At 36.4% G+C, this 13,605-nt stretch overlaps 1 protein-coding gene across 3 annotated transcripts in view; it reads left to right on the plus strand.

The window, feature by feature from the left end:
• Positions 1–13,605, plus strand: part of pum (pumilio) — an 89,931-nt gene that overhangs the window by 19,354 nt on the left and 56,972 nt on the right. For all 3 annotated transcript variants that reach the window (XM_090120018.1, XM_090120019.1, XM_090120020.1), the window contains 4 exons: positions 3,475–3,661; positions 3,963–4,035; positions 4,153–4,253; positions 5,820–5,957. In XM_090120018.1, the coding sequence (XP_089976144.1) occupies positions 3,475–3,661; positions 3,963–4,035; positions 4,153–4,253; positions 5,820–5,957 (499 nt within the window). The remainder of the gene's footprint in view (positions 1–3,474; positions 3,662–3,962; positions 4,036–4,152; positions 4,254–5,819; positions 5,958–13,605) is intronic.

A 13,605-nucleotide genomic window follows, 5' to 3' on the forward strand; every position in this document is an offset into this window, starting at 1 on the left:
ATTATTGTATAAAATCGTAGGAAAGTCAAAACTTATTAAACGTATAGCAACATTTTTAGCCGACGCCATTATAGGACGAAATTCTCAATTCAACTGAATTTTTTGTTGGTTCCGTTACCTCCGCACTTTTAACTGGGTGAACCGATGATTTCTTCTACACTAATATTTTGAAGAGGAAAACTTTGTTTGTTTGTTTGTTTGTTTGTTTGATTGTAATGAATAGGCTCATAAACTACTGGACCGATTTTAAAAATACCGTTCACCATTCAAAAGCTACATTATCCACGAGTAATATAGGATAGGTTTTATCCCGGAAATTCCACGGGAACGGGAACTATGCGAGTTTTTCTTTGAAACCGCGGGCGGAGCCGCCGGCGGAAAGCTAGTGATTCATAAAAAAATAAATTATATTATAACAATAATTCCTTTGCAGTGACTCTCCGAGGAAAAAAGAAATAGATTGGTGTTACAAATTTTAAAATCATACTTAGAACATTTCCATCGACAAGGTTTTCTGGTATTTATAATCTACCGCCTGACAACTTAACCTCCCCTCCAGTTGGTTAGTTGTCAGTCGATCGCTTACATTTTTTGAAGAGACGATCAGCGAGCCAATTGATCTTAAACAGCCGACCAGTGCGGTCTATAAGTGCCATAGCCGTGCCTTGTGATTTATGTAAGATTTAAGAAAACTATCAAGTGAATGTACCAAGTGAAGGAATAATAAAATATGAATTGTGACGAAGGCGTTTTTATTCTACAACCCAACATTCGGGATAATAATAATCAAATAAGGCGTCATTATAAATATATTTTTAAGAAAAACGAAGGTTTTTTCAATATTATTTTTTTGTTAAATTTTTACTTCACGAAAGCGAAAACTCTTCTGAAAACGTCAACTCTCTGGAAAATCTGTTTAATCGGAGTACCAGATAATATGTCGCAGTCATCTGCTATTTGATTGAACAAATATCAGATTTAATCAGATGTCGGCGATGTCTTATAGACACAAATAATGGAAACAATGCTAAAAAACATAAATTTAAAGTTACATCATAAAAAATAGATTTGATCGGAGCCCTCAGTGCGCGAGTCTAACTCGTACTGGGTCGGTTTTATTTCCTTCTCGAATACCTTTAATCTTCAACTGTACTATAATTTTCCTGTTGCCATGACATGGTGGTACTGATCTACACACGTCACATGCATTTTTTCCAAAGCCACAACAAAATAAATTATCCAAGTTTGCACCCTTATAAAACCAATTCCAAGTTGCCCAATTTCTTCCTTGCCCGCGCCAACATAATATTATGTAAGACTGCTTAACTATAGCGTTGAACATTGTAATAGACCATAGATACCGACACAACTAACACTGTATTCTTTGAACGGAAGGTATGACCCATATCAGTCATAGTCATAGGCTCTGGTAACTTCAGTCGCAGGAAAATCACTCATTTTGTAATGTGTTCAAATATAAACAGTAGAAAAAAATAAACTCAGTTTAAAACACGTTATAATATTTTTGATTTTAAGCTGCTATATAGTCGATAAATAGGCACCAAACTCTTAAAGGGGTATAATATTTTAATGTTTAAAAATCGAAACATATTTTATTTCTCGTCATCATTTCAAAGACGTAAGGGATTTAAAAAATTAACCCCGAACTAACTACAAAATAGTCGAAAAAAACGTGATTTCTTGTCCGTTCCCCTATTTTTTTCGGTGTGTGTAGGTTGCATGCATATATTCCTACTAGGTATGAAGAGATATACAGAGAACGCTAAATACATTTGCCTGGTCACCATTACCATTCGATACACCATGACATGGAAGAGGCCGTTCTATAGAATTACGTCAAATAATGTACTCCATCTTTTATATCTCTGTAGGTGAGATGTTCTCCACCCTAGCCATCATCAGGTCTCCAGAATATAGTAGAGTCCGTGTTGAATAAAATTAATTTCTAAATCGGTGTTTTCTTAACTGTTCCCCACTCTAGAACTTATAATTACTTGCTTAGTCATCTTAAGGTCTCCAGAATGGGTCATGTAGTAGAGACTTTGCTTATAACGGTTAATGTTGAAAGATGAGTCTTCCTACATTACATTTACAACATACATAGTACACAATATTTACTATTCATAAATGTAATATGTTACAGCCTCTCAGAGAAAACATAAATTAGGTAGAAACCACTAACACATTACGATACAATACGATACAGTATACAATTCCATAATCTTTGGTCACTTTTACTTCAACAACGATGTATATTTATAGAGGGCGGTTAAAAAAACAAATTCAAATGTAGTGACAGAATCATTAAGGTCGTTGAACCGTGTAATTGCCTTAAAAAACAGTTTAAAAAAGTTCTGTCTTGGACGTCCGTGTGTCTGTATGTGCGGATTCTTTTTCTTGTTAACACGATAGCGACCAAAATACTTTACTAATTGAGTCTTTTTTTTTCTCTTACGCTTGAGTATGCTCAGGAATAGAACCCTTTCATTTTTCAGGGTCTGATTCGATGTGGTTTAATTGTTATTAAATAAATAAAAATAATAATTAATAAATATTTATTAAAAAAAAAATTATGAGGCGTGCACTTTTGGATTTTCCAAATTATTTAATGATTGCTTTGAATACTTACAACATTTAAAAAATTTAATCATTTTTTAGGCATACTCATATCGACAAATTAATTAATTTAAACGTTTTAAATCTATCGTCGCGTTTATTAATTAATGATATAATTATTAAATGGAACGGAACAAATTTTTATAGTGCAAAAGATCAAATGAAACACTCCAAACACTATAGGGTCAATCTGGGTAATTGTGAACAGGTGTGATTGGAAATAACTACACTAACACTTTTTATATCTATTCTAAATAACTAGAAGAGTTACAACTGTAAATAATATTTCATTCTGAAAACTTAATATAAAAAAATTCTTGTCAGTTGTTTACAATCCATCCCTGTTAACATTTCCAACCCACCCCAAATATAATGACGTTTTTTTTAAATTATTATTTCTTGTTATTTTTAAATCCTTGTATAAAAACGGTTTGAATTAATGTTTCAAATTAAAAATAATTATAAACCTTTCTTAATAATTGAAGAGACTGAAGACTTATTTAATTAAACAAATTGTATTAGTATTTTTTTTGCATTGATCTTTAATCATTATATCATAATATCATTGACTTTCATATTCTTATTTGAATCACACTGTATTCATTACGTTTTCACACCATACAATTTCGGGTGTATAAATAAGGAGCACTGGGCACTATATCCTAATTCTAGATGCTAATATTATAAACTCAATACTCAAATTCATACATTTATTCATTCTATTAGACTTCGAATTGTTATAACATACTTTTATCAATTACCATCGATTCGGAAGATCAAAGAAAGAACAAGTTAAGTGGAGCCTTTACCAAATATGAATGTGTCGTATCGTTGCAGCCGCACTCCGGGCTCGCGGCAGCCATCGCCCGCGGAGGAGGAGGGCGGCGTGGGCGTGGGGCCGGGCGGCGTGCAGCACGTGGGCGTGCGCAACGGCGACGCGGGCGCCTTCCCGCTGCTGCCGCACGCGCTGCCCGCGCACCAGCCGCAGCCGCTGCACCACCTGCCGCACCTGCAGCACCCGCAGGTACACACACACGTACGCGTTCATACGCACGCACACGCACACACAATTAAGACTGAATGTAGAATCATGCAGTAAATACTAACAATAAATTTTAGAAGTAAATATAATTAAAACCTTCGTACTCATAAACCATACAAGAAACTTACTTAACTTTAACTAGTCCCATTCAGAATTATTATATATAAATTTGCCTTTATCAATCAAATCCTAAAAGTAATATGAACTTAGTATCAACAATTCAATATGATTATATGTTAGCTATGATAATTAAATTAACTAAATTGTTGGTTTTTTCTTCCAGCACCACCCAGGAATGCTGGGAGTAGCTCCACTACAAGGACTGCCACATCCACAGCATCCGCAAATACATCCAGGTAAGCTACGACGAAAATTGATTTAGTTATTATTACATTACTACAGAATATCATCTATGGAAAGATATGTGTTTTAAACTTGATTGGTTGCTAAAAATATCAATAATAATATTTCAGGCATGACATTGAATGATTCCATGAATCAACACATCGAACTGGTTCTTCAAATGGAGCAACATCCTCAATTCGACAACAACAGCTTTGCCAACACGCAGCAGGTGAGTGTTTCCAATAAGTTATTTTATTTTTTAAATGTTTGTATAATTGTATGGGATAATGGTACATATAACTTGTCAGCAATTATATGTTTTTACTAACATGGACCTTAGTCTTCAATGAAAAGAAGTAAAACCGTAAATTAATCTAAACGTTTTCAGACCGTAACGTAAACACGTTAAGTCGCAAATTATGTGTAATTTATTTGATATAGGAGGGCATATCTTCGTTATTTAGTTAAATCGAAAATGGTAATATAAATCGTTTTGCTGCAAATTCCAAATATTAGTTCAAAATTTTAACCTACCCCTTCAGTTGAGTAATCAAAATAACATTAAAACATGATAAGGTAATTAATGTATTACATCATTCTCAATCTAGTTCTGTTTACTCAATACTTGCAATTAATTGAAAAAAACAATGTGCTAATTACAATCACTATATTATGTGATTTCATAATTTCGAAATAAATATTTTTAAAATACTTAATCCTTTAAAAACAATAACAAATATACAGAATATTTTTCTTGTTATTAAAACGATTAAGAAATATGTCTCTATTTTTTATATCACTAACCTTTTTAAAGGTAATTTATAATAATTTTGTAACTAACGTAATTATGGGAAATTTGCATACATTATTATAAATTTTTTTTTTTTTTTTTTTTTTTATTTATTTGGTCCGCTAACTGGACGTTCCAACATTAAGAAATGGTGAAAATACAATCATAATCTTTGTGACTTTTAGTTGGACGGCCTTCTAAGAGCGAACACAACATGCAACAATTATATAAACCTACACTTATAATAATAATTAAAAATAACAATTAAAACATAATATTAGTTACATATTTGTTAGAGAAAAGAAGAATTTTTTGATTGTACTGACCGATGCATTAAACAAGTCGAGCTCATGGCAGACAGTGTTATAAGAGGTACACATGCGGTTGATAGGTGAATTTTGGCCGTATTTAGTGCGACATAGATTTAAGCTAAAGGTCTTATGAGTGTGGATACGGGAACCAATTCTTGGCGCGTTCAAATTTAGGAGACCTAGCAGATCAGGACTGTCCACCAAACCATGAAGAACCTTGTATAAGAAAACCATGTCCGCTGACTTACGCCTTATAACTAGGGAAGTCATATTATAGTGTTCAAGCCTAGAATTATAGGTGGTTAAGCGTCGGCAGAGGTTATTGGTATACGTAAGATGGTATAAGAATTTCTTTTGAAGTTTTTCAATTCTATTGACATGGACTGTGTAAGATGGGCACCAGACCTGACTACAATATTCAAGCAGACAGCGAACGTAACAATTGAAGAGTATATATGCTTTATATTTCCTTAAATAAGTATCAGAATGAATAATATAATAATTCGTGTTTTTTGTTTCAATAACTGCAAAATGATAAATAAAAAGTTCTTAATAATTATGAAGTAACAAACAAATATTACAGCCTTTTCCTTTATTAAGTCAGTTTAGTCAGCTATTGATCCTACACTTGTTAAATTGTGAACATAATAAGACTAGTTTGTTTGACCCAATAAGTGCATTGCGTGTGTGTCAGTACGCGGGTGGCGTGGGCGCAGTGGGCGGCGTGGGCGCGGTGGGCGGTGCCAGCGGCGGCGGCGCGCTCGTCAACGGCGCCGCCGTCGGCCCGCCCGCGCCCGACTCGGCGCAGCACCACCAGCCCTTCGACGTGCAGGTGCGTGCGACACTTGATCTTATGCGGTAGATAATAAGGCTCACAATCGCGTGTAGGACTTCGTTACGTGTACGGTACCACCAGCCCTTCGACGTGCAGGTGCGTGCGACACTTGATCTTATGCGGTAGATAATAAGGCTCACAATCGCGTGTAGGACTTCGTTACGTGTACGGTACCACCAGCCCTTCGACGTGCAGGTGCGTGCGACACTTGATCTTATGCGGTAGATAATAAGGCTCACAATCGCGTGTAGGACTTCGTTACGTGTACGGTACCACCAGCCCTTCGACGTGCAGGTGCGTGCGACACTTGATCTTATGCGGTAGATAATAAGGCTCACAATCGCGTGTAGGACTTCGTTACGTGTGCGGTACCACCAGCCCTTCGACGTGCAGGTGCGTGCGACACTTGATCTTATGCGGTAGATAATAAGGCTCACAATCGCGTGTAGGACTTCGTTACGTGTACGGTACCACCAGCCCTTCGACGTGCAGGTGCGTGCGATACTTGATCTTATGCGGTAGATAATAAGGCTCACAATCGCGTGTAGGACTTCGTTACGTGTACGGTACCACCAGCCCTTCGACGTGCAGGTGCGTGCGACACTTGATCTTGTGCGGTAGGCAATAAGACTCACAGTCGCGTGTAGGACTTCCTTCCGTGTACGGTACCACCGGCCCTTCGACGTGCAGGTGCGTGCGACACTTGATCTTATGCGGTAGATAATAAGGCTCACAATCGCGTGTAGGACTTCGTTACGTGTACGGTACCACCAGCCCTTCGACGTGCAGGTGCGTGCGACACTTGATCTTATGCGGTAGATAATAAGGCTCACAATCGCGTGTAGGACTTCGTTACGTGTACGGTACCACCAGCCCTTCGACGTGCAGGTGCGTGCGACACTTGATCTTATGCGGTAGATAATAAGGCTCACAATCGCGTGTAGGACTTCGTTACGTGTACGGTACCACCAGCCCTTCTACGTGCAGGTGCGTGCGATACTTGATCTTATGCGGTAGATAATAAGGCTCACAATCGCGTGTAGGACTTCGTTACGTGTACGGTACCACCAGCCCTTCGACGTGCAGGTGCGTGCGACACTTGATCTTATGCGGTAGATAATAAGGCTCACAATCGCGTGTAGGACTTCGTTACGTGTACGGTACCACCAGCCCTTCGACGTGCAGGTGCGTGCGACACTTGATCTTGTGCGGTAGGCAATAAGGCTCACAATCGCGTGTAGGACTTCGTTACGTGTACGGTACCACCAGCCCTTCGACGTGCAGGTGCGTGCGATACTTGATCTTATGCGGTAGATAATAAGGCTCACAATCGCGTGTAGGACTTCGTTACGTGTACGGTACCACCAGCCCTTCGACGTGCAGGTGCGTGCGACACTTGATCTTATGCGGTAGATAATAAGGCTCACAATCGCGTGTAGGACTTCGTTACGTGTACGGTACCACCAGCCCTTCGACGTGCAGGTGCGTGCGACACTTGATCTTATGCGGTAGATAATAAGGCTCACAATCGCGTGTAGGACTTCGTTACGTGTACGGTACCACCAGCCCTTCGACGTGCAGGTGCGTGCGACACTTGATCTTGTGCGGTAGGCAATAAGGCTCACAATCGCGTGTAGGACTTCGTTACGTGTACGGTACCACCAGCCCTTCGACGTGCAGGTGCGTGCGATACTTGATCTTATGCGGTAGATAATAAGGCTCACAATCGCGTGTAGGACTTCGTTACGTGTACGGTACCACCAGCCCTTCGACGTGCAGGTGCGTGCGACACTTGATCTTGTGCGGTAGGCAATAAGACTCACAGTCGCGTGTAGGACTTCCTTCCGTGTACGGTACCACCGGCCCTTCGACGTGCAGGTGCGTGCGACACTTGATCTTATGCTGTAGATGGTAAGAGTTACAGTCGCGTGTAGGACTTCGTTCAACGTATGGTGAAGGTTCAGAACGATGTACCACCTGCGATGTTCCCGAAAAACAGATATTAGGGCCTTCATGAAAAGAAGATCGGTGGTAAATGTTAAAAATATGTTATGACGATTCAAAAGTGCTTCAAGAATTTAACCAAATGTTTGAGTTTGAATTTCAAGAGCTTATTTTTTGTCCTTAAAAGGCCGGCAGAGCACCAGTGACACTAATAGTGTTACTTGTTTTAATGGGTGATGGTGAACACTTAACATCAGGTGGTCCACCTGCCCCTTTGCTTGCTCTGACATAAATAAGGACGATGAAGCGGCCTTGCGTCGTTCTATTGATATATATGCATTCAAATTTACACCTTATAGTGTGATAGTAATGTTCAAAGCCTTTTGTTTTGCTCATTAGAAACACTGCCCTGAGTAGCAGTGTTGACCGTGATTGTGAGTCTTGTTGTTTATTGTATGTCAATGGCATATATTAGTTTGTTTTTGATGTGATAGCGTGCTATCGAGGTGGTGGATCGCCTGACGTTAACCGATCGACACCTTCAGTGAAAATTGCAGAGATAGGCAAAAGAATAGATACTACTTGACCAGAAGGAACTTTACGTTGTAACACGGACGCGTTAAATAAAGGTTCTTCCTGGTAATTATATAAGTTATAACTGCGTGCTCGCACATACATTATCTTGCGTCTTACATTTAATGATGTATAGCGACGCTTTAGACATCGGCGTAGCTTCAACATAGAATACAAATCTGTACTGCTCTTTGAGGTGAAGATTTGTATTATCACGAGCTTTAAAATCGTCCAACGTATGTTTAAGATTTAATTCAAAAAAAATAAAAAAAACAGCTCGAGTTATGTCTATAGCCATTTATGGTGCAGATTTGTATATTCGTTTTCTCGTGGAAACGTCATGCTGTATTTTATTTGATAAGATTAAATAGAAGTCTATCTTAAGGAATACTAATTCATTAATTGCCAGCTATTTATTGTACGAAATAATAATCTTTCGAAATCTTAATATGAAGTTTATTGCGAAATAACGTCCCCGAATTAATATTTAATACCGGATATGGTTGGGTTGATTAGATCGATGCTGGTTTCTGGGCATGTACCTACCATTAAGACAGATGACATAAAACGATATAATATGAAAAAAGCTCCCTGAAGGCTTAAGATTGTTGTCATTCTGGGAGTGGATAAATTCAGGTAGAAAACGTTCTTTTAACATACATATTTTACAGGATTCCATGTATAGTAATAATTTCCATTATCCCGTTATTTAACCTCAATAAGTTATATGTCATAAGTACATATTTTTATATAAACATAATAGAGCAAATACCAAAGCCACCAGACGTCGCGTATTTTCTGATAAACGAAATGTGGACGATTGAAAAGTGGTAGTACGTATTACGATCGAATGCCCAATTTGCTACCTTGGTTAAAGAACAGATGATAATGATACATAAAAACATTCACGTAAATTCTCATGGTTGGTTTTCACTCATGTTTTAGACAATATAGTTAAAAACAAGTCTTCAATACTTCAAGACATGGGTCGTTGAAGTCAGACAGTTCAGGCGACTGTAGACTGCAATTGTGCACTCGGTCACACTATGCAAAGTGCTGACTTCGCAGCAGATAGCTACTGTACTCGTATACTTCGTCCAATGTATCATGTCTTTTCCAATGTTGTCGCGAAATCATGGGCCATAGCGTAAGAGATGTGTACCTATTGCAATGTCGCAAAATCATGTGAGTTGATGTTCGAGCTCAAAAAGTTGTAGTATCTCGAGAGGTCATGAAAAACATCGCTAGGAAACCGAAACGTCGAAGAATCAAAAGTACAACGACATACGTGATATCTACCTACCCGCACTTGGCCAAGTAAATTAAGTGGGAACGTATATGGGGTGATGGTGATATAGTAACTTCGACGCGATTACATATTACATTTGTATTATTTATTTGGTAATTCATCATTAGTGCCAAGGTTGAAACTTTCCATTATCTATTGTCCTTGTCTCTGCCTTAACGCTGAAACATGTATTTAATAAGATAAGTTCAAATAATGCTACAAATACATATTACATCAGATTAATATAAAAAAAGACGTGTGGCACTCGGAATTTCTCGATTCGGTTCCCGCGCTCAAGGCCCGCGATAGAAGCTATGCAATAGCTTAAAAAATACTTTTTAATAAAATCACTCAGAAATGTGTCGTATTGACTTAAAAATTTACCTTATTTATAATCTTTCTCCCGTTTACATAATTTTAGTTATATGTTAATTGAGTAACTCTCATATCACCTCGTCTTTTAAGAAACTATAATTGTATGATTGAGTATTAATTTACTTACTCACTTAATTACTGACTCACTTATTCACTTACTTAATTACTTACTATTTGGCGCATCGAAATTGGTAATTGACTCCACTAATGTCAGAATGAAGCGACGTTTTCCCCATCTTTTCTAGGCATTTCTTACATATTGTATGAAAATCGGCCAAGTGCGAGTCGGACTCGCGCACGAGGGGTTCCGTACCTGTAGGGACCCTATCCCTGAATATTTATATTTTTTAATATTTCTATTATTTTTTTTATTTTTATATTTGTTGTCGTAGCGGCCACGGAAATAAGTACATCATTTGTGAAAATTTCAGCTTTCTAGCTATCACGGTTTATGAGATACAGCCTGGAGACAGACAGACAACGAAGTCTCAGTAATAGGGTCGGGACCCTTTTATTACCGTTTCAGTACGAAACCCTAAAAATGGATCTCCTCTGGTGATCTCTCGATGCGGCGTACCGCAGGCTCGTTGAAAAAACGGTCTAACTATCGATGCCTATGTGATGTGATGATTTGACCTTGCCTAAGATATTAAGTTCCGCAAATTTTTTTGGTCTCCTCAATTCTCGAGGTCTATTAATACGATAAAATAACTTATTTCTAGTCTTATATACTCCGCAATTTATTTTACGTTATATTTAAATTTATGTAAACTACTAAAACATTGTAAGCCATTATATTTATGTTAATGTAGGAGTTGTTCTTTTTCATAATAAATGGTTTATGCAATAATGTTACAAATTTGTATTAATAATACATTGAAATATATTTTATGCCCTTTGCTCTATTTTACTTGATAATAAGTGTAACTTTGTCTATAATATGTTTATGTATTGTATAGGGTTGTTAGTTTATGATCGGAAATTAGTGATATGCGATGTAATTATTAATTTTCCATACCATAAGGCTACAGTTGTCTACTTGAAACATAAGTTCTTGACATACCTAACAAAAAATAATATATAAGTATTATTTTACTACAATTTATTTTTTATTCGTGATTTCTTTGAACAAACAACATATTAGTCATAATTCAAGTATTATTATATATTTATATTAGGTATTATTATCCATATTTTTACGTGTGATAATTAAGTTTTTATTGTATTTGTATTGAGTAGGACATGGAAGGTGAGCGTTTGTGTAAAGATAAATGCAAAGTATTTATGTATATTCATCTGTGACGCCTAGCTTTGGCGACGATTGAAAAACCCATTAAACATGTAAATAACATGATATTCAATTTTTACTTTTAATTTATCTTATTGAACCTTCTCAACTCACAAGGTGCGTCTTTAAATCAAGATGAATTGAAATCCGTTGAGAGTTCCTAGGCTAGAAGTACAATAGACATGTAGACAAATATTTCTTCCATTATGCTCGTGCATGTGGTGTGGGTCTGTGGCGTGCTCTAATATCATACCGTAATAAAATAAATTAAAAATATAAAATAAAATAAATTTGTTTGTGAATTCTGATGTATGTATATTTATTATTTTGTTTGTATATTAAGGGTAAACTTATTAGTATCATATTGGTCCGTGGGCCTGGTGCAAATTTCGTTAATCATTTTTTACGGAATTTTTACGGAACTTTTACGGAACTATGAAAGCAATGGTTGTGATTGCATCGTGAAAGAGAAGATCAACGACCAGTCTACACGACTGGACAACCAGTAAAGCATTGTTTGATGATGTTGAAAAGCAATAACCTTTTCTTATCCTTTCCACACACGAATCTGTGCAGTGGCACACATGTTCACCAGAAAACATTGCATCATAACCAAACTCATTGTCCATTTAAATAATACTTTCTTTGTTTTTGTTACAATTCCATTGATAACAATGACACTTATTATTTCTTCATTCAATTGAGTGATCAATATTTTTGTGTACCTATAATTCCGCCCCTGCATTAGGTATCGTTGCATCCACAATCTTCTTAAGTCATTTGAGTTAGGTACTTTTGACTCTTAGAAGTGTCAATCCACCCCACTCATCAACTCTGATTTGACCTAGCCTTGGTGGCCGTGGTCCAATCCAAACGTTAAAGATCGAACCAGCTACGTATTTATAGAAACTGCATCATATTCTTAACACGGCACGCTGTGCCTTGACGATGAGAGGCTATGTGTGGTAACAGCAAACATGCAGAGCTTCTACTCCTAGTACATAGTAGATGTTCACGTCTGGTCAGGACAATGACATATCACATATGTACACACATATACAATTATGATTAGCGTAGTTATAGGAAAGTTATGAATAATAATTAATAATACTGTAGTCATAATTAAAATATCTAACGGTGTAAGTGACTATACAGATTACGTTAGGCAATTTCATAAGTCATAACCAATAACGACATCAGAAAAAGCAGGTAATTAATCTTTTTTTGTGTGTATTATAAGAACATTTTTATCATTGTTTATGCGCAATATTTTGTGAACGTAATCAAATTATTTTGTCTCTTTTGTAGTGATGTATTTCTTCAATTGCATATATCTTTAAGTATTTCATGCTTGCTTTTTTTCATAATATAAAAAATAAGCAAATTTTAATGATGATTAATATCCTTATATGTTATAACATTCAACATCTGTAATTATCAATGAAAATTAAGCATAAGAAGTTATAACTATGTACGAGCACAACATAGTAACTAAAACTTATTTTGTGTTCATTATCAGAATTTGGTTTTATAATCTACTCACCGTTACAATATTATATAATAAACCTTTGGGTCTATGTATTTGCTAACTTAATGAACACTTAAAACTTGAAATTTATCACCTAATTTAGATAAGTAAAGGATGGTATATCAATACCATCATACCCCGTTCCCTCCTGAGTGCGCCTTCATATAGGACAAATCTTGGCAAAAATTCACCCATAGTGAGACTCTCCCACGAGTATAATAAGCTCACGAGTATCTCGGGAGACATAGACATCTTCGGTCAATCATTAACGAAATTTAAATCGTTAATCCTCAAAATCTGTTATTGAATGACTGTAAAAATGTTATTGAATTCCGACAATTATTTTTGACAATATTGTTTTCACATTGCTCTACATCTAACATTTTTTTTTCTGTGTATAATTATTTAGATTAAATATTAAATTCAATCCAATTCTGAAGTAATGCTGTATGTACCTATAATTAGTAGCCAATTTAGATTAAGACTTTATGTACGATTATTTATATAATGTTACAAATTGAGTTACTGTTGGTGCATCATAAATAAATAAATAAATAAATAATATAAATAAGGTTTGACAGTGTAACAAAAAATTGAACAACAGTTTCCAATAGTATGTCATCTTAAGGACACCTGTTTTCTAGATCTT

This window comes from Colias eurytheme, chromosome 3 (genome assembly GCF_061535395.1).
Source record: "Colias eurytheme isolate Ceu_HAF_F1 chromosome 3, ilColEury1 Martin Lab GWU primary, whole genome shotgun sequence".
NCBI lineage: Eukaryota > Metazoa > Arthropoda > Insecta > Lepidoptera > Pieridae > Colias > Colias eurytheme.